The sequence below is a fragment of the Parasteatoda tepidariorum genome, chromosome 2, assembly GCF_043381705.1.
Source record: "Parasteatoda tepidariorum isolate YZ-2023 chromosome 2, CAS_Ptep_4.0, whole genome shotgun sequence".
In the NCBI taxonomy this organism is placed as follows: Eukaryota; Metazoa; Arthropoda; class Arachnida; order Araneae; family Theridiidae; genus Parasteatoda; species Parasteatoda tepidariorum.
The window spans coordinates 64,107,765-64,134,034 of record NC_092205.1 but is presented as its reverse complement, the minus strand read 5'-3'; the positions used below and the strand labels follow the sequence as shown (position 1 = coordinate 64,134,034).

The window sequence follows — 26,270 nt, the reverse complement described above, 5'->3', positions numbered from 1 at the left end:
CTTCAGTGCCGAAAAAAGGAATAAATTGAATTATAAATAAAGTTGAAACTCAATTGAATCGATTCTGTGTCTTGCTGCATTTCCTTATAAATTATATTAATACTTAATTAAAGAACCCGTTTTGTGCTCTGACACCAAAAAATGGGTTTAATTATAGTACTGAAATGACCCTATCGTTTAATGTGGCATCTGTGCTTTGCGCTAAGTTAAGTCTTCTTTATTTGGAATAAAAATATCTCTGGCGTAAGACAATAGCCTGTAAAATTACAAGAAATTAAACGCCATTAAAAATAAATTATTTTATTTCCAAGAAGATATATGTATCACAAATATTTATATTTAATTTGAATGTTGATTCACTTCTGATGGTGACTTGCTATTTCTCTTCTTGTCGTTTTGAGATTTCCAGCAACATCGATGACTTGAAGCAGATGCAACAGCAGAGTCTTTTAACCCATTTGTATGCAAATAACGTCTAATAAGTTGAATCATGAGTTTCTATTTAATAGAATTAAATAATTTGCTTACTTTCAGTTGTAATTTTTAAATTTCCAATTCAAAAGTACAAATTGAATTTCTAGATTTAAACATTTCAACAATCTTTATTTAGCTATTTCTAACTTGAGTTGTTTTTAAAATCCTTATTTTTAAGACAAAAATAAAAATTACTTTTTTTCCTCATAAAAATGGTTACTAACTTTATTTCTAACTCACACTCATTTCTTTTGGATAAAAAAAAGTTTTTAAGCAATGATAAGAGGAATCCCCTACAAAAATTAAAGTTGCTTATTTTAGGTTCATTTGAGGTTGATTTGAGGTTTAATTGAAGTTAACTTCAAAAACAACCTTAAAAAGTCGAGGTTGTTTTTGAGTTGTACAAGTAGGTTTTCCCTTTTCTTTTTGTTTTTTACTCTTCCAGCAAATAAACATATTTGAGGTGTGAGTAATTTCATCCGATTTCAACTGAATGTATTGAGATGTTTAATAAGATGTGAAAAAATTTTCTTTTTTATAATTAAGCTCATTTTGATGTTGATAGAAATCCAGCCAGAGGTGTTTCATCACATGCTTAAAAATTTGCTTTTAGATATACAAATATATTCATTTACGACCTCTAAAGTGTGGAATGATATGCCTTTGACTGTAAAAAAAGTAACTTAAAGTGTAAGTAAATACACCAGAGATCGATGGTTATAAATGTCTCGCACGTGCAAAAGCATACACCTGAGATTGAAAATTAGGTAATGTTTTACACCAAAAGTAACCTCATCATTATATTTCAATTTCACCCTCATTTACACCTTATAAAATCAACCTCATATTTATACCTCAAAATCGCCTTACTTTTTTTGTAAGGGATGAGATAGGTAGGTAATTGAAAAGCAGCGTTCACAAATTAAGTAAAGACAAGCAAATGAAAAAAAGCAACCATTCAACTCAAAAAACTAATTTAACTGAAAAAAGTAGAAGATGTAAAAGTGAAAGAGCCAAACTACAATTGTTGAAGTATTCAAAAATATATTTGGGCTATAACAGGATACGCTTATTTTGCTTAAAAAGATTTTAACGTTAATTAGATTCCTTTAAGGTTAAATATAATTCCATATATTATTCATATTTTAAATAAAAACATAGAAAATATTAATGTTTAGTTTAATATTTTTATTATTTTAAAATAGTATAATTATAATGAACACAAATGAGCTATTGACAAGAGTGGGAAAAGAAATAGAAACATCAGATCGAAAAGTAATTAAAAGAAGACACGGTTTAGAAATTCTGAAACAAAAATAAATAATTTGCGACCACCGCATAAATACATTTTATGTTTGAGGCCATAAAATTTTGCTTTGAGATAAAAGCAATTAAAAATTTCGGTAATGTGCTCTGAGGAAACTTTACATTTTCTCAAGGCATATCTTTTTTATGACTTCAAATATTAAAAACACTGCTTTTAAAAAGCGTTTCAAACAAGGAAAAATATACGATTTAGGCAAATAAATTAATTAAATTTTCAAATTGACTTAAGCTCTTAAAACTTTTTTCCTAAATTAAGTTCTAAAACGAAAGAGTTCTCATTTTTATTTACTGTGACACTTAAGACTATGTTTATTCATTTAGCATTTTCGTTTTTTTTATTTCCTCTTAATCTGATCTCAGAAATAGTATTACTTTAAGGGATAATATGAATTGATAATATCTATGCATTTTAAAAAATTCCGGATCAAAATACCGGAACTTTGCGTACATCATCCATAAAATTCATTTCCCGTCAAATAGTAAACTATAAATTTTACAGTGTTATTTATTTAATTAAAGATATTCAGTGATTTTGCTGCCATTATTACTGCAAAAATTAGGGTATATTAGATTTTTTAATACGTAACATGTTCCGATAAAAATGGATTATACGGAGAAAAAAAACCGTCACACTGAGTGTCGGTACTTTTTACCGTAATTTGATCTATAATTTTTCTACAGTGTAAACGATAGTTATAAATACATTAAAAGAAATAATAAAAATATTAACTGACAGAAATATTTCATAAAAATATTTCATAAAAATATTTACTTAAACTAACCACGAAACAATTTTTTTTTTCAATAAGAAGTGTTAATATCCCATATTAATATTTTCAACAGAAATAAACTTTTGTATCGCAATAAATAAAAAAATTAATTTACCTCATACTTTTCCTCTTCAAGCTTTTGTTCTAGTTTTTCCTTCTCACTGTTTTTGTGAAAAAGTTTCTAGAAAAAATATTTTTCGTATGATTTTTTGGATGAAGATTCAAATTAACAAAAAATGACGTTGGAAATCACAATTAGAAAAATTTATTAAAACCTCAACGCGTTTCGATATCACATCGGTACACCTTCATGAGTAGGGAAAACGGCAGGGATACCAAAACAGAGATGATATTAACCGAGGCAACTTTCACACTACAGCGTCAAATCATCAACATCTTAAGCATTAACATTACAGTAAAAACAAAAGCAAAATTTTAAAAAAATGATTTCTACGTTTAAAATTTTTTTTTGTCTTTTATAGTCACTTTAATGTTGTAATTCATAAACTAAATGTTTATCTGAGTTAGTGTGACGTCACTTTTGTCAAAAAATATCATCACTGTCTCGCCATCTCCGCCATTTGTCCGAGTGAATTAAATTGCAAAAATGTGACACCGAAACTTGTCTAGGTATTTATAAAATTTTACTATATGTGATTTTACTTTTCTGCATCTTTTCTGTTTTAATTTAATTTTTCACATAGAATTACTGTTGATATTTTATTATAAAGATTCATTTAATTTAATTATACATGCGTTATTAACCACTTTCAAGAACGTGATCACAAATGCGTGGACACGCGATTCTCTTATAATGGCTCACGTTGTCATGCATGAAACGAGCTTTTCCGATTCTCAATTCGGTTCTCCTTTATTACATATCGCGCTGACCGGCCTGTGAAAGGGTCAGGGAATTTGCCTTGCATCAGAAAGGTTCTGGGTTCCAGTCCCGGGCAAGGCACGAATGTTCTTTTATTCTCTGTACTATCTGTCCTTACTGTGGGAACGTTGTCCCACCTAATATGGTGCCCCTGGAAAAATGAAAAACAAATCTGCCCTTCAGATGCCTGTATGACGTAAGTCCTTCCCCAGGCAGAGATTGGAGAAAAAATACTAAATATCGTATTAGTACGTACACATACTCTTCAGGACGTATACTCTCGGGGTGTGCGGGTTCGGGAACGCTTCGTTCTCCATCGTCGGTCCTGAACGGGTTAAAATAGAAGTGCAGCTGTATTATATGAAACTGAGGTACAAAAATGGAAAAATAAATTTAGAAACATCTACAGAAGAGATCGGAGAACAATTTCAAGGAAAAAACGGCTCTCAAAATAAATTTAAGTTTGAAAACAGGCAGGTGTTACAATCATAAAAATATGTACTTTAGAAAAATATTTCCTTTATTTGAACGGATGTATTTTGAATTTATGTTGACAAATAGGATACAACCGTGGCACTTTTACTTCGTATTATATTACATTAAACATTTTTTCCTTATAATTACCATACGAAGTACGAAAATATGCATTAATTTATAAATGTATTTTCATGCAATGTATTTCTACAACGTAAGTTTCTGTGAAAAAGTAAAATAAGTTTAAAAAGAATTTTATTGCATCTTACCTGTTTGGAGAAATTGAAAATATTAATGTAACTAATCTTTCCTTTGCTCTCTGACACTCTTCTATACTTAATAAAAAACCATCTCAAAGAAGGAAGCAAATTAAAAGGAGGCGGCACTAAACAGTTATAATCAAATACACTAAGCCAAAGGGTAGAACAGCCAAATTTCCACTCTATATCAGCGTTTTCCTATGAAGAATTAATATGTATGTATATTAAAAGGACTTTTTTTAAGCACTTAAATAAAAAAAGGAAAAGAAATCTTTTATTTTCATTCAGGAAAAGGGCTCCCTTCTGTCTTCGCTTACCAATCTCCACAGCTGCAACAATTTTTTTCATTGTTTTTTGACGATAAATAGATTGAAAATAAAAAAGAAAAAGAATACAATTGAATAAATCGATATGTTTATTGTTTTAACATAAATTCCGCTTCGCAGATACACTGTGAGAAATAACTGTAATATTCTGCAGAATGAAAACATATTTTTCACAAAAAAAAACTATTTAAGAAAAATAAAAAAAAATTTTCTGCTTTTATCCATCATCTGCTAGCTCGTAAAAAAAATTTGCATTTTTTTTACGAATTTTCTTTGTATATTTGACGGTTTAAAGCTGTTTTGTAAACAAAACGGCTTTTCGCTATTTTTTTTATCCTGAGCATAAACAGCTTAAGCCCGTCAGTTCAAATTTTAGTTTCTGCCATGCAGTTGTGCTCCGCGTAATCTAATATTTTCAAATCATTTTACGATTCCTTCCTATTCTATTGTTTCTCAGGTCAATAAGAAGGTGTGGTCAATAAGAAGAATTGAATATTTTATCACCATTTAAATAAAGGTTAAAAATTTAGTTACCTGAACTCTTTGATAGCTCTCTGCCATCATTCCAATAAGCATGTTAAGAACAACTAAACAAGCAATGAAATGGTATATGCCCCACATGGCATATCCAACGGCTTCAGTAAAAAAGTGATCATTTTCAGCAATTTTTATTCCCAATTCTGATCCAGTATCATTTTTTGGACAATGATAAATGTCAGCAAAGTGAGGTTCTCCTTTTCCAAATATTGCCCAAAACAACTTGTTGCCTGTTTGAAATAATCTACAAAAATTGGTTTATTAACTTATAAAAATAATTATATATATTTAAAATAAATGTAAAACTACTCTGTCTTTTATATTCATTTTCTGCCATTTATATTGTTATTTAAAATCAAAATGCAATGACCAATTTAAAAGCAAGTCAATTGTGGAAAAGGCATACTTGTTGTAAAGTTATTAAATAAAAGCATTAAATGTGTTCGTTTTTCTAAGAACAACCAAAATTAAGAAAATTTCTAAGCCTTTTTAAGCATTACGAGAATTACTTTAGATTATTTAAAAAATTAAAATTATTTGATTAAATAATTTATTCTTATGTTGAAAATTTTGAAACATCTTATCACGCTGACTAGTACCTTTTGTAAACTTTTATGTTTCACTATACATTTTTATTAATAAAAACTGGTTAACTATATTTCGTTCATGAAACAATTTTTAAGGTTATCTCTGAGACTCCGGTTTAAAAACTTTTCTTAAATGTACAGACACTTTATCTACAGTCTAAAGAAAGCTATGCGCGAATACTTTGCGCAAAAATTAATTTGAATAAAGATGCTTAAAACTATATTTAAATTTTGAAAAATTCATATTTATTTTGAAAATTCTGTTGTTTAGAATCATTTATCTTCATCAATGTAATAAGTTATCATTTACCACTCAACAAACTTTTACAGATGGATGGCAAGCTTTTCACATCCTTTCATCTACAGGGATTAGATTAAGCTGCTTCATGATTTGGCCAAAGTAAAAAAAATACATTTTTTTTTCTATTCCGTGAAAAAAAAATATTTTTTTAACGATTTAGAGGAAGCGGAACTAAAATATTTAAAAAAAGCGGGATAAACGATCCGTAGTTTTCTCACAGGAAAAAGTAGAAGTTAACTAAAAGAGTTTGAACAGTATAATTCTTATTAATAACTACCTCAAAATAATCCAGGGAGTTTACACTTGATAACATAAGTAAAAAATAACTATATCCACAAGATAAATCATAAGTCAACGATTTCTGAAATTATTATTTGTTGTGAGGTGCATGATCAGTGTAGAATTCAAAACAGAGAATAAAATTCAGAATGGAGAAGCCATAGTGGAAGACTTAAAGATATAAACAACTATTTTAATTATCAAATTTATGTGATTTTATATTTCGAATTAACTCTGGGTGATTAAAATTTTTGTTGTAATTAAATTATCACTATTGAAGGTTTGTTTCAGCTTACATTATAAATTATAACAAACTAATAATGCATAAAATCAAAACCTACGCTGAATTTTAAACGTAACAACTTCATGGGACATTTTTGAACCTACGTGGAGAGAAAAAATGTCGGTAAAATTACCGAACTGTAATGGTAATGACATTTCTGGTAAGAAAAAAAATGGTTACGAAAACGGTTACGAAAAATTTTGGTTACGAAAACGTAACATACGGTATTTAAACCATTCATTTGATGATTTTTTTTCCATTTATATGGTAACGGTACTGGAAGTTCTGGTTTTCAAAATTATAATTCTTATTACCACCTAATTAGTAAAAAATACAAAACTGAAAAGTAAATTAAACTGAATAAATGTTTGTTTTTTTACCATACTCTAAGATGTTATGATAATATTATCAAATTTTATCACGGATAATAAGAAAATATGTTATTGTTTATTTTACCAAAATCATTTAATACTTTTTTTCCAGTGTATATTGTTTAATTATAAAAACTGATGCAAATTTTCCTTTAAATTTCATAGAAAATTTCCTTTCTAACATCAACCTTTTATTGCTATCACATCTTTTGACATTTACTTTGCGAACTGTTTAAAGTTGCGATATATTCGATACATATTGAACATTTATTAATTTTTTATAAGTTTGGTTTATTTTTCATTTAAAGACTGATCTTCTAATTAAATATTATGTACTGTCAATAAATTATGAGTCAAAGACTATATGTTAATGAAACTCATAACTACTGTCTACAATCGATTTGGCCTCTTGTGACACTAGTTGCTCAATGCCATGTTCGTAAAAAACTATTGGTAGCTATTTGCCCCAGTATTGAACGCTTGACTTCGCCACCCATTTGAAACCTATGTACCCGCAGTACTCTTTTTTAAGCACAACGAAAATGAGGGAATCTCATAAGGATTCAGAACTCAGAAACTTTAAATGGACTCGAGAATCACTATTTAAAATTCCGCTATTGTTCTAAGTGTGGTCTAACTTTGTCGTGCAGCAACATAACTCGGACAGAAATTTTACCATAGCACTTGATTTAAATGAATATTTGAGTTATATTAGCGTTTTCAAATACCGACTTCAGCTCCAGTGGAAAGGAAGTGTGACCTCTATCATCATATTATAATCTCTGTGTTTTTATGCCGACAAAAGAACAACATCTTTAAAAAATTATTTAAAAAAAATTCCTTTAAAGTATGTAAGTTAAAGTAATTTTTAAATATAAAAATAAAGTTTTAAGATGTAGTGGAGGCAACAGGAGCTACAGTGTTACTTTCAGCTACTAAATGTGACTCAGCTACAGATGGGCTTGGTTGTAATCATTTTATCATTGCTTGCATAACAAGTGTTTCTATCTATGAAAAACATGTAAATTCTCTTCATTACACTATCAACTACATTTCGAAGCTGTCACAATTTTTCTAATATAGCTTTTTATAGTTTGTTTTCTAATATCATAGTTTATTTTTGCCTAGTCTTTTATTGTCTGTAATTGATAAACTTTCAGAAATACCCAAATAATTTTTAATTAAGTCAGTTTTTTTTAGCATGAAAATATTAAAATTATTTTCTCCAAAATTAATGTTAAGCCTAATATAATTTTATTCAAGCAATAATAGAGCATACATAGCAAAGTTGTACTTACGTTTGAAACTCGTTTCCGTTGTGCAAATGGTTTCCGTCTTTGAAACACTCCCCAGTATTTTCATAATATTTGTAAAGTGAATTGATTCCAATTGAAAACGCAATGACCACCACTTGAAAAAGTATAAAGAAGCGCACCACATCTCCAATCATGTGTTTTAACGTTACTGTCAAAGGTCCAAGGTGATAGCTAAATTTACACCAAACGATTATTCGACAATATGCCATTATTGATGCAGTGGCATAAATAGCATCTGCTACTAGTACCGGATCGTAACCAGTCATCTCCTTACGATTCATGGAACCACTCAGTACACCAGATAGTTTAAGTACAAAAATAGCTTCGGAAATAACAAATAAAAGTATCATTCCTGCATCATAAAAGTAGCTTTTGTACCAGCAACCTAAACCTTTTCTATATCCAGTCCAGCACTTCGCAAGCATGTCAATGAAAAATCCTACAATCCACAGACCTACAAGAATTTCTGTAGCCATGCCTTGCCTTGAGCCATCAAATCTGTTAATTTATATAAATTTGCAGTTAATTTGTTTGAAAAAAAAGTATATTTTTTTTTACAATTATATCTACAAACATGGATAGATATCCTAAAAATGACAGACGATTCGAAAAATGAGTTGAAAATGCGGAAAGAGATTATGTATACCGTTTGCTTACAGGAAGACAGTACGTCTTTAATTTAGATTGGGATGAAACTTGAGATACTAGTCGTAAAGCTTAACATTTTCCTTCAACAGATAACGCGCTTTCTGCGGGAAATATAATAAAAAAACGTTTTCTACTACTTTTAAAGCCTACACTGTAAAAAAACATGCGTTCATAAAAGTGGTGTAGAGATAAAATTATGTGAGAGGTATATTCGATAGTTGCCTGCATCATTTGAACCAAGAACTTCCAGGTCCGTAATAGGATGCTCTAACCACCATATTTGTACATAACAGACCAGAGTGTGTTAGGAAACTTTATATAGTTTCTTCCGCAATAACAATTATTGGTATTCATTCCACTCGCTTAAAAGGTTTTAAGATATAGCGATAAAAGCAAAAAGTGAAATTAAAATTACCGATTGCCTAAGTTATTGGAACCATATTTTACAAATTGCAACCCTTTATACCATTAAAATTGGAAATTAGTATATCATGATATGTCATTGCGGCGGTCACTAAATAAAGCTTCTTAAATCACTCTGAATTTGGGTGGTCAACTATGGTGGTTAGAATCCGGAGGTCCTTGGTTCGAGTCCTGCAGACAGTTAACGAACATCTATCTCACACTTTTCTCCCTCCACATCACTTTTGAAAAAAAATGAGTACATGTTGCTTTCATTTTGACTTCATGGGGTTCTGAAGTACGACTATAAGTTTCAGAGCTATTTTGATACATTTAACTCATTTTTTACAGTGTGCAAACATATATACTTGCATAGCCGACTGTAATTTTTTCTCGCCCTCTAAATCACTCTGAAAATAATGGTTGTTTTGAAAACATTGTTTACCTACAGGTAACTGATAGAAATCAGTTTTACTTTAGTAACTAATTATAGCTTGTTGAGAATAAATGTCTGTTTCCCATAACAGAAAGCAATAAATCGTGTATTTCTCTTACTCTCTATCTTTTTTTTACTTTTTTCGAAATCGCTGGTCATTGTTTTGACACCTAGTAAAATAAACACTTCAAAAGAAGAAAAAGAACAAACATTTGAATTGACAATTCTATTAAACTTAATCCAAGTAACTTATATTTTTTGAAGTTCAAATTAACCGTTGAAATATTTACCTAATTTAAATAGTAAATTTTAATACCACGAAATACGGTCGTTTAAATACTGAAACTTTTTGAGAACATATCTCAATATTATTTTAACTGATTGAAATTTCATGTATTTTAAATGATTGTTTGCATTTGAACTGAATGCTATTTGATAAAAATTCACATTTTTCAACACCCCTAAACTTATATTGAAAATAATTACTGACTAAGACAAGAACCGTAAAAAATTTTAATTGTTGAAAATGCTCTTTTTTGTCCTTTTTAAAAAAAATTATTTTTAAAAGTAAAAATTTGTATTTTTTGTCGAATATGCTTAACACCGCCGTCACAATATAGCATCATATACGGAATAACTAAGTAGTGTTCTTAAATATGAAGACAAGCTTTATATTTTATATTCAATATGCTACCTAGCTAAGAAAGAATTGAGAAAAAAAAAATTTTTGTTGTGTCGTAAAACCAAATACCGTATTTAAAATGCTTTCAAAATGTTGTTCCATTTGTTCCACAATAATTAATATTAAAAATAAACGATATGAATTGTGATTTTGAAATTCTTCTTACCTGTCAAAAATTAAAGTAAGTAGCAATAGGAATAGAAAAGTGCAGTACGATGAAGTATAATAAATAAATCTGTTTAAAGGTATATCAAGAGCTTTGAGTTTTTTGTATTCCGGTGCAAAACAATAAGCAAGGCAGATTACTGGCATTAATAAAGCATGCTTCATGACATGTAGCACACGATTTTTGTATGTCCAGTTGTACCATGGTAGTCCTTCTACCCAAATAGATCGTAACACTTGTTGGCAGTTAGGATGAGTAACAAACTGAAAGAAAATAGGTAACTTAATCAATATATAATGATGTATATTAAGCATTTCCAGATCTTATCGTTTTTAAAACAGATTTTAAAAAAAGAGAAGATTTTCATTTCGCATGGCCTAAAAAAAAATCCCGTCCGTGTTTGCTCTTTTTTTTTTTCGTTTAATGGTTTGCTATACATCTCCCGTTATAAGCTTGGCAAAAAGAATATTTCGTTTTTTTTTTTTTCTTTTTTTTAGTCTATTGGAAAAAGGAAAAAAGTAGCTTTTAAAGTTATCTTTTGATTACGTTATCTTTTGATTACGTTAAGAAGTATATATTTATTCAAGGAAAGATGTTTTTAAAAGTTCACTATTGAATCCGATGATAAAAATGTCAGTGATAAACAGCTGATAATTAAAAAAGAGGCATTTGTTAAAGATTTTTGGTAGTGACAAGAATTTAACTTATTGAACATTTTTTTCCGTTCAACGTCACGTTTTCCCATGATTATAATAGCCGTTAGTTTTTTATATTTCTAATCTACCAAATTTTAATGTAAATTTTATGCATAATCGCAGTGATTAACTTTAGGTTTGATTCACAGAGAGCGCTAAAGACAAAGTCTCGGTGTAATACATCATCTGCGCAAGAGCACTCATCTGAACTTTTATAAATATACGTTCTATGCTTGCGCAGTTTACGCAATACGCCGAGACATTGACATCGACGCTCATAGAGAATTCTCTCTGTGACTGATATACTTACTAATTTCTGATTATAATGGACTGCTGTAACAAAGCGATTTAACTTATAAGATTTGTCAGGACAGCCACGCTTTCTGTTTATTAATGTTTTCACTTCCTCTGTTGTGCGACATTCATCAAGAAGATCAGCAGCAAAACGGGAACACTGCCGGCTTAATTCCATATATTCTTTCTAGAATTACAGAAAAATAAAGAAAAAAATTATAATATGCTATTCACAGTTTTGCTCTCAGAGATTTCTGCAAAATTCAATTGACTACAGCATTCAATTACACTATTATTCAAATTACATGTAATTACATTTGACGTGATGTGAGAAAAACATGGGTTCTTACAACTCGGAAGACGTGAGGTGATTATGCCTAACCATGTGATTGAAGTTAGATTTAATTGTATACCTGTAAGCAACGTCACGCGTGTATGCCAAACCTGATTGGTTTCAGAATCGACAAATTTAACGATTTATCTGACGTCACTTGCAGATAATCCAAATGAACTGAGTGGATGAATGATCACAGTTGAGTTTATAGGGTGACAGAAAATATAAGACTATGCCTTGTATTTATATTTTTCATACGCTTCCAATTGGCGAAATCTACCGAACACTCATTCAAGCTGTTCGCTTATACCACGAAGCAATTTTATCAAATTTGAAAATGGCACTTTTAATTCGCTGTCAAGCAACTATTCTAGAGCTACTTGTCGACTGTTTAGTGCGCCAAATGCACTTAAATAGTTTTTCTGCTTCAAAAACTCTCGAATACTATTACATGGATTCTTCATCATATGAGATCTTCCAATTAAAAAACTTAGTAAAACGAATGAATGCTGTATAACTAAAATAGGAACTTCCCCGATAAATCTAACATTATTTTTTTTTTCCAAAAATATCACATCTGTCATTTATGCACTCAGCTCTCCAATTTCTTATAATCATAGACTGCTATTATTTGTAATCATACATAGTTAAATATTAGTTACCACTACTGTAATAGTTTTAATCATGAAATATAATTGTTGATATTTGCGATAAAAATTTAATTATCAAAAATTATAATTGGTTTCAATTAGTTGTAATTATGCCTAATTAATATAGTTGTAGCTAGTTTTAATTTATTGTAATTACGATTACAAATAATTAATTGCTTGGTTTTTCATAACTATGGTAGACGTGCTGTTATTAAATTAGTTATTCCTCGTTGTATGTAATAATTAAAGTAAACAAATGATTGATAATAAAAAAAGAAATATGTCTAACTTGATTTTCGGGTAGCTCACAGCTGATTAGACACAACTCGTGACTTAATTGAAAAGCTGCTAGAATAGGATCACATGATGTTAAAATGAGATACGTAGGACTTGCAAGGGTACGATACGTATTCAGCCTGCTCATAGATTCTGTTAGTGTTTCTACAGTATTAGTTCGAGTAATACAGCACTTTTCACATGTACCTAAGAAGGAAAAAATATTCATGTAAAATTAGACTTGATGAAGTTTTTTTATGCAAGTCAACCTGCAAATAGAGAAAAATAAAAGTATAAAGACTTGTTATTGAAATAAAAAAAGGAATCAAATATTATATCTAAAGCTTAATTTTTCAGCATCCTTAAAAAATTTTAAGCCAATGGTATTTTTTCTAAACTTTGTATGAAATTCTAAACAAAATGCTGCTACAAAATTATCAATAAATATTTTTAAATATGTGCTCATTGAATAAACGCCAAATAGTAACAGTAATTCTAAATGAAGCAATTCTTCTCTTATGGAAAGAGAAATTCGAGACTTTCTCTTAATAGTTTTGCTTTATAGGGACTCAGTATTGAAATTTACGAGAATCTCATACATGTGACAAGAGGTATATATAACATAGCAGTAGTCGTCGTTTTTGACACATATTGTCAAAAATGACGACTTATAAACAAAACTCGTAATAAATATTTTTAATGCAACAACCTAGTCATAAAAACTAAAATGGATACTTATTATATTGAGTGAATATACAGTTTTAAAAATAAAAATTTCAATAACGTTTTTGTTTTAAATATTTCTTTAACATTCTGCCCGCAAGAAGATTACTATTATTTTATTGAGACATGCAGTAAATAGATTATCAATAAATTGCCCGTTCACTAGACTTTTAAAGGTTTTTATTGGAAATTAAAATATTTAAGTATGATAGAAAGATTAAGTTTAATATAACATATCCTTTTTAAAACTTTTCAAAATTTTGAACATATATGAAAATATATTTCGTGGTACATATTCAAGTACGAAATTCGTATATAGATGTATGAAAGCAATGTATATTATCTAGGAATAAACATATCGGTTATAAACTCGAAAACTCAATATTTATTTGAGTACAGCATGCATTTTTTATCATTAGATTGTCTAAATATATTAGATTCAGTTGCCTAAAAATTCGATTATTAATAGATAACCCTATACATAACCGAATGCGGAATAATACAAAATATTGATTCGAAATATTTTTTTTCAAAACTGGTTATTTCGAAAAAGCTATTTGATAATAGCATTATACCTAAGATATATAAATTATAAGCATAAAAATAAGTTAATTCAAATCACACTTACAACGAGGACAATGTGGTTTCTTAACTTTATATCCTCTCTCTAAAAACATTTTAGTAATTTCAATATTTCCATCAAGAGAAGCAACCATTAAAGGGGTTAAATTCGAAGCAGCTACTTGAGGTAAACATCTAATACATTCTTGACCACCCCCAACTAAACACTTGAGGTAACCTTCCAGTATTTTATTGTCAGATACTCTGTAAGTAAATAAAGATTCAAGTAAGTAAAAATGAAATCCTAAAATAGAGACTAAATAACTAATTAAAAATTAACTATTTTTAAGACAAACTTGTCATCTTCTAATTTTTGGTTTACATTTTTTTCTAATTAAACAATATCTTTATTTTCAATTTGAATATTATTATCTCATTATCATATAAGTAAAAATAAATTTTACACCAAATCATATTACAATAAAAAATACTCTCTAGATCTCCTTGACATCGAAATCGTTGTTAAATAATATTTTTTTTCGTCATTTTTATATTTTATTTATTATTAAATTACCTATTTATTGAATTTGTACATTTTTAAAACGAAAGATATATTTACGGTGCGTAAAAAATAGCTGACATTGGAGAGAATTAAAACAAGAATTGTTTAAAGGCAAAAGGTTTAGTTCGACGAAATCGTATTGCTGAGTTTGTAATAAGACTTTATACTAATACATTAAAAAATTCATGCTAGAAAAATAAATATTGTATGACCTTTTTTTTAGATTTTGAGTACTTGGAAGGGAAACTTCAGTTGCATTTTTTTATCTATCGAGTAATATTTTTATAGATATAATAATTGATTGATAATTTAAATGCGCATATATGGTATCGACTAGCTGAAAATAACACGCTTCACAGTGGAACTATGTTATTAAAGATGTTTAACGCCTTTTTTTATTTATTTTTTCCTTAAATGAAGCATTCAAAGAATACTAACGAATGAGACACCGCAGATGCATTTTTGGAACACACTATAATATAACAATCAAGATTCGTCTTGAATTTTTTAAAAAAAGCACAAATTTTTCAAACCAAATTTGCATTGTTAATTGAGAACACGAAATAGTTATGATTCCTGATAGCAATATTAATTCAATGTCTAATAATACACTTAGAAATTAAAAGTATTTTTAATTTTTCACTTTTTTATAACTTAAAAAAAAACTTTGATTTTGAATTAAATCTTTTTTCTTTCTTTTCAATAACCAATCAATGATTATTTGATTTTAAAAATACCTTATATTTCCAAAAAAAATACAAAACTAAACTTAAGATTGCAATAAATACTATAAATATGGAACCCTTTAAGTGCATTGAAATTTTGATACATTAATATAGCAATTTTTCTGAATAATGGGTCCGTAATTATTTATAATAAAATCTGAATTAAAAAGTCTTCAATTTAAAGTTAACATAAAATTTTAGTCAATTACTTATTCTTTTTTCAATTATCAAAAACATTCAAAATACTACCTTGTTAATAAAATGTCCAATATATAAATATCCTTTTCAAGAACAGCGCTTAAAATACCACAATAATACTGTATATTACTGATATCCAGATCATTTAATAAATAATCAATCAGTTCTAGATTTCTGGCTTGAACAGCGATATCTAGAGCTCGTCTACCTCTATAATCACAACTATCCAAGTTGGGAAGTTTTCCGCTCTGCAAAAAAATAAGAAATAATATTTTTCAATGAAAATCAAAGTTAGAAAGCATGCATCGTCGGTGACTATCTTCAGGGCTAAAGAGAATAAGATAATAGAAGGGCTAGTTCACTCCGCTCTTAGAGCTGAAGCTACGATTTCCCTCCTCATGACGTCACTGTGTCCACAGATCTCGGAGATCGCAAGCAAAGATATTATGATAACTTTGCATCTTTCTCTTTGTGAAAATATGTTAGACTTTTACTGGTTATCAGCTTTTAAACTTTACGTAATTAACACATTATTTCCGTTCATAAACATAGTTCAAAAAAACTTTCTTGGCCATTATATTAAAATAAAATACCATTTTAAACTTATAAAAATGTCTTACTAGTTGGCGAAAATGACACTATAAATACTTTATTTTAAAAAGTTCAGTTTTAACTTTGAATGAAAGCAAAATGAAAGCATATATCGACACTTTTTTTACCTACATATTCTTTTATAACAATAAATTGAGTTTAATTTAGAATCCCTGATTTTAAAATCGGCCGTTAATAGCAATTTGTTCATACTTAATCATTAGGAAACATCAACCTTAAACGCTTAATTACTGAAACAAAATAATAATTTAGGTTCATAATGACATTAGAAATTTTGCAATTCCTTATAGATATTTAAATTTATGATTACATTAATTTATAGATATTTAAATTTAAGGGGATATAATTTTTTAAAAAATCATAAATATTTAGAATAACTTCATTAAAAAATATGTTATGAAATTAGGAGAATTTCAATTATATACTATATATTTTATTTATACTTTTTATTTACATTTTAATTTTCTTTGGCTTTATCCATTTTTTAATTTTTTTCACCTGCCATTCTTTTTGAAGTAACGAGGCGGTTTCTATTTAGATAATGAATTTTTATAAAAGTTCTTAACGTCAGAATAAACGTATTGCTGTTTTATATTAACTGTGTCATTTCGGAATCCATTCTTTACATAGTTGTTCATTTACTTTAGGGAACACGCGGAAAATGATATTTTTTCCTTTTTTTTCTATCAGAATTTTTGCAAGTTGCAATCGCGCAAACTGGCATTTCGATAATAGCTTTAAATTCTTGTAAATTCACAACAAAAACTGAGGTAAGTCATTATAGAAAATAACAAATGTCTTAGAATATCTCGTAAAAAGAAATGCTCCAATATTAGTTAGAGCTAGTAAGGCCGAACGCTCCGTTTTTGAAGTAAAAGTGCGAGCATTGCGCCAAAGTGACGTCACTAGAGAAAATCGGAAGATTGGCGCGGCGAGAGTTTCTTCAAAGGAGTGAACCAGCCCTTCTATTCTCTTTAGCCCTGGAATATCTTAACATTCAAATACTAGACGTAGCTCAAACTAAGTGTTTAAGAAAACACCATAACTTGATGTGTTCGATGAGCGCTTCGAAAACTAGACATAGCTCAAAATGAGCTTTAAAGAGTATAGACATAGCTTGGCATGTACGATGAACGCTTCTAAAACTAGACATAGCTTAAAATGAGTGTTTGGGAATTTAAAAAAAAACTCGAAGTGCATGCTTGAAGTAATGAACATATCTTAAAACGCGTGTTTAGGAAAAGGATCATAACACAAAATGCGTCTTTTCAGTGTTTAACAATGAATCCAAATTCTTAACACCAAAGCAATGTAAATTTCTTAAACATTAAAAAGAGAAAAGAAGCAAGGAGCAAAATGTCAGAGTTCCACAAAGAAGATCTTTGATTGGTGCCAAGCAACAAAAAACAATGCTTGTACTCCTACTCCTGTGTTACTAGTAGCAGATTCTATTCTTAGAAAATCTGTAACTAATTTCCAGCGATTGGTTGGAATAAACTCAGTGTCAGTTCTCAAAAATTTACTATCACATGTGATAGTATGAATCCAAAGATGCATTTTAAGCATTATTAACTATGCATTTTTAATCACTTATCCAATTAGATCTGTGCAACATGAATCTTAATTGCTGTTATCATAAAAACCAAACTTAATTCATGATTTAAATACTTCATCTATTATTGTATTGTATTGTGCGTTCATTTTTAATCACTTATCCAATTAGATCTGCGCAATATGAACCATAATTGCTGTTATCATAAAAACCAAACTTTATTCAGGATTTAAATGCTTCATCTATTATTGCATTGTATCGTGCGTTCAAAGAAGGCTTGGATAATTTGGTGGGTAGAGCATTGGGTCCACGTTCGACAGATCCTGAGTTTCCTCTCCGCCGATCAAAGATTGGTGGTGACTGATGCACGTTAAATCTATCGGGTCACAAAGTCCTCCATATTCCCATAACAAATTAATACCTCTGGGAGTAATGGATTGGAGCTTGATTGTTCTTTGTCAAAATTACAGTCTCTGAGTGAATGAATGGAAGTATGAATGGGTCCACCCTATAACCGGGCTGTGACTGTGACATGTGTGTGACTGGAGTCGCATTCTTGCACATAGATGGCGCAACTGAAAAACAAGACACTCACCCTCTTTCTTAAATTCGTTTGGTTTCACAAAGCAGGCTAACTTGTATTGGCAAGTAGCATTAGAGACAACAACAACGTATGAAGCAATAAGCGGTATTCGAATATTCACTCGCAAATTTATTTGTAATTTAGTAACTTCATAACACCTGAATAGAATCATGCATTGAATAGATTCATTTAAATTTTTTAATTCATTTATTGTCTTTCATAAAGCTGGTTATTCTCTAGAATGCTTTCGCTTGCAATTGGCATTGCTAAAGAATGCTCCTAAAAAAATTTTATAATACTTTGTTATGATTATTATGATAGCAAAATTGCAACATTAATTTTGGCTTCGAAAACTTCATTGCTATATTATATATATATATATATATATATATATATATACATATTTTTAGTCTAAATTACTTTTCTCTTGCATTAACTGTAGCCCAAATCTTAGCATTGCTATAATTTTCTCACTATATTTTTAAAAAAAATAAATAAATAAAATGCGCGTTTCTGATAAGCCCTGTCAATTACTGTGAAAGAACGTTTTGGATAATATGATTAGAATATTTCTCATAGTTAAATATATTTTATTAAACTTTTTGCATGACTTTTGAGCAACTTATTTTTCACAGTTAGGAAATCTTGATAAAACGGTATTGACGGCACATTGCTTGCCTCCCAGTAAAAGAATATTTGTATTAAAACTTTTCATACAATATTTGAGACAAATTGCTCGACATAGACATTTCAATGATTAGCGTTGTTTAAAATAACTGCAGTTATTTTAAGCATTCCATGGAAACCCTTAGCTTTTTTAAGGCTTTCCATGGAAGTCCTTAAAATTAATATTTCGAGCAGAAGAGGAGGAAAGTATTCCTGAAACATAATTTATTCTGTAAATTTCAGGGTTTGAAATGAATTTAAATTGATCATTCAAGGTAATTTTTTTTTCATTCAAGGAAAATTTATTTATTTTATAATTTTATATTTTATAACCGTTGCTGAACAGCCGACTTAGTTTTTTGGGTTTACTACTCCAACTCCGTAGCCTTGTAATTTTGAACCCAATCCAGAAGACAAGGGAACTCTTGGATCAAGTACAAGGAGAAATTTGCCTTCGTGGAAGATATTTTGATGGAACTAACCCGGACATGGTGAGGAAGACCACGAGAGCCTTTCATGGTTAGCCTGACGGTAAGGGGACGCTATCTCATGATCCGTCTATCACTGAGGATATTTCACGTCAGCACTGCTGTCGGTGCAAGCCGGATGCGGAATTCGTATCAACCAGCTATGACTGGGATTCGATTCCGGTTCACCTCATTGGAAGGCGAACAGTCTGAACCCCTGAGCCACCACGTCTTCTTCGTACCAGTTGGAAAAAATAAAGTAGATAATAAATTAATTGTTTTTAATACTTTGATCACCGAGGTTGTTTTTAAGGAAATTGCCGTCTTATCACTCAGTCTGAAAAATATTGCAAAGATATTTCTGGCAAAGAATCATAATATATCAATAAAACCAAATTATCAGGTATTTAAACTATTCATATGGTAAAGTTTTACCAGAAATCCAGGTTTTCAAAATTATAGTTCTTACCATAAATTTAGTAAAAATAAAAACTGAAAAGTAAATTGAATCTAATAGATGGTTTTAATGCCATGCTGAGATATAATAAAAAACTTCCAAAGTTTACCTCATTTACCAAATTTTAATTCACGTTATAAAATAATGTTCTGTTGTAAACTTTACAAAAGTGCTTCGGTAAAAAATATCGGGTTTTTTAATATTTCTACAGATCCAAAAACACAGTAAATTTCGCAAAATTCTGTTAGTTACGATCATATTTTTTCTCAGTGTACTGAAAGTTAATATTAGTGCCTCGCTTGTTTCAAATCATTTAATTTTTGTGTCCTAAATTAGCTTCCCACAATTATTTCATGTATGATGTTGCTTCAAAGCATGCTTTATACTACTGTTGGAAGAATTAGATGCATTTTTGTCCGCTTCTTGCTTTGACGAGCTATTTATAATAATTGTCTCTGGTGTAAAAAATTTCCAATTAATATTTGCTCGAGATGGTGTGCTCATACTAAAATAGAAACTCAATCCTCTGAAGTGCTTTTCCGGGATTTTCAATGAAGCAGTTATCTCTCAAAAATTCCCAGAAAACAAGTAAACGCAAATTTAAGTCGATTCGGTGCTCAATTTAATTTAATCAAATGCTACTAAGAGATAAGAGAGATTTTCTTGCTGTCTGACAATGTTCAAATTTCTCAAAAGAGCAGTATCGTACACAAGCGTTAACTCTCGGAGTCAAATTCTGTAGATATATATACCTACCCTAATCAAAATAAACGAAGAACAGGAAATTACAGATTGTATACTTGTACATACTCTAGAAGGTAAAGTATATTACACGTGTAAACTTAAACTTTAAAAAATAAGAGTCAGTTTCCTTGAATACCTTACATTTTCAAAGACTTCTAAGACTCGAAAGTTCATTAACAAGAAATCTAAACATATTCAGGATAAGAAGAAATCATTGGAACCTAAAATATCCTTGGATTAGTGCCACGGATTTTATGGATGTTTAAAAGGAATTGTGGATCTACCTTTATGTCTGTTGAACAGAATTATATTGAAATATGTACAAAGTGATTTATGCATTACGAATTTCTTATTTATTCCTTTGAAAAATTTATTCATTGGAAATGCACTAGTCCTAACAATATAAAAAACGGAAACGAATGCTATGTTGTTGTTTTTTTAGGAACACACATTACTAACAATAATCTCTCTCTCCCATTTTATTAATTAAGTTTATAATGCGTTCTAAGAACACGTTATAAATTAAGTCTATTTTCGTAAACATGTATTTTGAGTTTTGTCCATTTTTTTCTTTTAAACACGCATTTCAAACTCGGCTCATTTTTTTTTTATAAACACGCATTCCAAGATTGATCCAATTTTTTAAACATGCATTTTGAGTTAAGTAAATTTTCGTGAACTCCCATTTTGGGCTACATCCAAAATAAAAATTTCACCGACGACACATTCTACTGCACATGCTTCAATAACTTACTAATTACTCTTTTACTAATTACTCTCCTGAGACTACTCAGAATACACTCGATTACAAATTTCAAATCATATTAATCATTTTTTTTTGTTATTATGCATAATTATCGATATGCATATACTATGTACAAACCAATTACGTATATTAATCACAAGTTAATTAAAAAAAATTGCATATGTTCTGAATACGATTATCTTTAAAACTATACTTGAAGATTTTACCATGAAATAAATTTTGATAGTCAAGAAAAAAAATTAAAAAATAATAAATAAATAAAACAATTGTATTTGACTTTATTTTATTAAGAAAAAATATTTTCCCAAAATTATTTCCTTTTTCATTCATTAGATAAGACATATATTTTATTCTATTGAATTTCAACTTCTTCCTGTCTAAAAAATCGCAATCACTCAACAGAAAGAAAAAAAATCAAAGTGCAAGATAATTCATAACTCATAGTCATTAAGTTGTAAATTAACACGCCCTTTCACTCATATTTTCTAGAGAAAAAGATTACTTTTATCCAAAATTTCTAGTAAGAGAAGTAAACCACATTTATAAATCTAAAGAGACATTTATCCCGTAATTAAAAACATACTTACACTGAATAGAGTTCTTAACCCTTCAAGATCACCCCTTTCAACCAGTTTTAAAAATCGCCGATCCATTGGATTTAAAATTTCATCCACAAAACTCATTCTGTGATAAGCATAAGAACTTTCAGTATTTTCTACAGACTCTGTTCTAAAACTTGAAGTTTTCTGCAAAAGCGATGTCGCGGATTGCATTCGATTTTCCGCCATTTTGTTTTGTCGCACGCGGAAATGTTAAAACAATGTCTTAACGTCTCTAATCCCAGAGAATTATTGACAAAACTAAGTGCTCAATGCATTTGTAAATGATAAGCTTCTATAGAGGTAAAAAAAATTGATACCAACAATTCTGCTTTTGATTGGCAAATCTGAAAAATAATGGTACAATAAGTAAAGCTTATCATATCATTGTTTGGGATATCAGAATTTATTTTTACAACCTAAATGCATTTCTAAAAATGCCGTAGACTCTAATATACCTTATCCAAATAATTTATTTATTTTAAAATAAAATAAAAACTCTTGAGTCAAGAGATAAGAACTTGCAATTCATTTGATTCCATCTACTCAATGATGCGAGTAGTGTAACACGAGATTATACAAATTGCGAGTTGAATTGAAAAAAATGTAACATGCTTTTTACATTTAAGGGAGATCCTTTATCACTGAAACGCGTGGCACAGTGCACAATAAATAAACAAATAAAGACATACCGTCAATAATTTTGGTTTTAAATTATCGAAATTTCAGAAATGAAGTGTCAATCTTAATCGTTTATCATCAAAATCGTTTATCATTAAAATGTGTCATACTGTGTCCTAAAAATAAAATAAAAAATTAAACAAAGACATCATCTTGAATAACATTTTCTCAAAATTATCGGACTTTCAGAAACGAAGTGTCAATCTTAACCGTTCAAATGGTAGACATTAACTATAATGATTAGTCCTAACTGTTAAGCTACGGAATCAGATACAAAAATGTGCCTTCTCTGAATAAACATACGTGTTATTTTCTTTTTTTTTTTTACTTTTGACTATTAAAATAGAAGGGCTAGCTGTAATCTAGAAAATATGACCTCAATCAGGACCTAGACATGAGAAGCGTTGAAAATATGACTTTCTTAATGTTAATTTTTAAAATGTTACTGTTAATTGTTAAAAAATGAGTCCTTCAATGCCTTTGCGTTTCCTTATACCTATCTCAGAAACGAGTTAAGCAAATCAGAAATTTTTGCACAAGATTATGAAATTTGTTTACGCAAATATAAAACAAATAATTTTTAATAATTATTATTTTTATAAATAATAGTAGAAAATAATTTTAATTGTAAGGCATACCAATTTTTGGATCATTTTAACTTAGTAATTTTGGGAAACAGAATACAAACTTTGAAAGCAATTGGTCAAATAGTCCTTAAATAAATATTTAAAAATACTATTTTTCAGATGAATTTTATAACTAAAAAACTATTTGCTAGAATTATTTATATATTTATTGTCATTTAAAACTACATAGTCTAAAATGATGGAAAATGTATGTAACTAATGATTTAAAATTTAATTACTTACCACTATTACTAAATAAAATAGTAAAAGTATTTATTAAAAAATTTTATTTACGTGGAATTGCCTTTAGGTAAAAGAATTTTATAATAATGTACAGAAAGTTTTCGTTTCATTTAAAAAGTTTCCAAGATATGGGGCACTACGCAAACAATTAAATTAATATTAATTATTGTGTTAATTTCAGTGAAATTAACATTAAGGTCAAAATTTCGGACAAGCTTTTGACCGCTCATCTGACCAAACTGTCCCCTATATTTTGATAGTCCAGAAATGAAATCCGTCAATCGAAAAAAGCATGGTTAACTAGAAAATGAACCTTTTTTGATTCCGTAACTTAACAGTTAGCTGAAATTAGTTAGCCGATTTGAGGTCCGATCAACTAGTTAACCCATCAAAAGTATTTAGTTCATAAAAATCCGATTATTAGAACAAAAGTTATTAGGGTTATATCTTTCTTTCTGTCTCACTGTATATATGTTACAGTAATAAATCTAGTTATTATCAATAATAACCGGCGATTAATTAATAACAACCACTTTTTGGTAAATGTGATAAATAATGCCTATTAATCACATTAATCTGTTATTATTAATAATTGTCAATGAAATTTGATCCATGTGATTAATTAGGCATAATCTATTGAAATTTCAACTTGAAATCAATTTTTATAAACTTATGTGTTGTGATAATAAATCTGCCATTGTATTAGTTTAAAAAAAAATATAGGAATATGTGAAATACTGATTTTTAGTTATGTTTCAATTAAGAAAAAAAAAACATGTTTGAAAGCTCAATTTGTTTTTTATATCACCTCTATTCATGACTCATAACATTTGTCATATTTTGAGTTCATAAATTTGGATATCGTTACAAAAGATTTATGAAAATATCAATTTATGAAATACGGTTATTCTTAATGAATGTTTATTTTTAATAATTGAATTAATCGAGGGAAGTGAGAGCAATTACTTGGTTTACCCAACACTGATGTTTTCTAATGCAAAGTGCCACTGCTCTAATGCAAAGTGCCATTTTCTAATGCAAAGTGCCATTTTCTAATGCAAGTTATAATTTTATACTAACTAATGTTTTTTTTTTTTTTTTTTTTTTGATTTTTTNTTTTTTTTTTTTTTTTTTTTTTTTTTTTTTGAAGTTCAGTGCCACTGACGGGACCCTATTCTTATTAGTTTGATTTTAAAGGTTAAGTACAATTTTAAAAAAATCAATATCTAGCACAAAGCATTTGTACAAAGAATGAACAATGCGCACAAAAAATGGGCGTCTCCAGTCAAGTAATCAAACAACCAACATTTTCTAGCTGTTTGCACTCGAAAATACCGTTACCTATGCACACTAGGAAATCTCCTACAAAATGCATTGAAAATTATTATATTAATCAAACTTCATTAGTAATTATTTGTAATAGACAGGAAATGTGATGAATTCTAAAAGATTAATCATTAAACATATTTGGTTATTATTAATAATAGCTGATTAATTACTTTTACTGTAATATATAAGTATATTCAGAGCCTTTACATAAAACTGAACAAAACATTACAAATCTTCCATACAGATAAAAAATATGGAACCTTAATAAAGATTAGGAGAGAGGAAAATTCTTAATTCATTGTAGGGATTAAAATTATCTTAATATTAAAATTAATCGATCATGCAATGTAAACTATAGTAAATATAAAATGTCTTATGTTCAAGAAATATAGTAGTGATAAAGATACTAAATTTTTTCAATAATATACAATGGTATGTATCACAAGATTAATTATATATTTGCATGCATTAAAAATCTCTTTAATCATATATATGCATATTATGTAATAATATATATATTATGTAATAATATATATATTATGTAATAATATATATATTTTGTAAGGATAAGTGTATGCATTTTATTCAGAATATTTTCATACAACTATCATTTTGCATTCCAAAGCAATTGAAAATATCCCATTCAAGTATTCTAGTGATTAGTTCAATCTGTGTATTCTAGAATTGCATGTTTCGAATCAACTAGACTTTTTAATTCACGGAATTCATTATTTGTTAATGTAATTACTTTCTATAAAAATTAATTTGACAAGATCTTTATATTTGATGGATAACATGTTACACACATTTACATTTTCATACTCTATTGGCTTGCCTGTTTTGTTACTATCCTTCATACACACGACTCCACTGGTGGGAGGATTATTTAACAAACTTAACCCTTTGTGGTCCTAAGTCTACTCTCAGCCACAACAAAAAAAGAACCATACTGATATTATATTATTGAACAATAATGTTCATTTAAGTTAATTGGATTTGAAAATATGCATAATTCTAAATAATATTTTATAAATTACACTGAAATGTAACAGCATTTTTTTTTCTAAAAAAAAAATTCTTTTTTTATATATTATATAATGTTTACTCTGCATATTATGTCCGTCCAACGCAAAGTAAAGTATGTCAATTGTGTATAAATTGTGTCAAATAATGGCTAACATGCCATTAGCTCTCCAATACTTTTGAGGAGAGTGCTCTGTACTGATTCAGGAGATCAGCAATGAAAACTTGTCCCGAGTTAAACATATATTTTTTGCAACATATTATATTTATACATAAAATTAATAAGGCCTCAAAGAGCTAGCTAACAAGAATAAACTTGTCAGCACAAAGTATCTTCCTTATACCTCTTCACTCCGTAAGGAGCATAGGGTATTCGACCTGACTCT

General features: G+C 28.8%; 1 protein-coding gene across 1 annotated transcript; it reads right to left on the bottom strand.

The window, feature by feature from the left end:
• Positions 1–284: 284 nt before the first annotated feature.
• Positions 285–22,263, bottom strand: LOC107454480 (short transient receptor potential channel 4-like). Its single transcript, XM_016071687.3, has 11 exons — positions 21,971–22,263; positions 15,588–15,784; positions 14,119–14,315; positions 12,781–12,974; positions 11,524–11,694; positions 10,519–10,781; positions 8,167–8,682; positions 5,045–5,291; positions 4,194–4,382; positions 2,686–2,751; positions 285–498 (listed from the first exon to the last, which is right to left on the bottom strand). The coding sequence occupies exons 1-11, from the start codon at positions 22,169–22,171 to the stop codon at positions 340–342; spliced, it is 2,400 nt and encodes a 799-aa protein (XP_015927173.1). The 5' UTR covers positions 22,172–22,263; the 3' UTR covers positions 285–339.
• Positions 22,264–26,270: the final 4,007 nt, after the last annotated feature.

Coding starts and splice junctions, on each gene's coding strand:
- LOC107454480 (XM_016071687.3), bottom strand. CDS start 22,171: ATGGCGGAAAATCGAATGCAATCCGCGACATCGCTTTTGCAGAAAACT. Junction 15,785..21,970: donor GGTTAAGAACTCTATTCAGT/GTAAGTATGTTT, acceptor ATTTTTTTGCAG/AGCGGAAAACTTCCCAACTT. Junction 14,316..15,587: donor TTGGACATTTTATTAACAAG/GTAGTATTTTGA, acceptor ATTTACTTACAG/AGTATCTGACAATAAAATAC.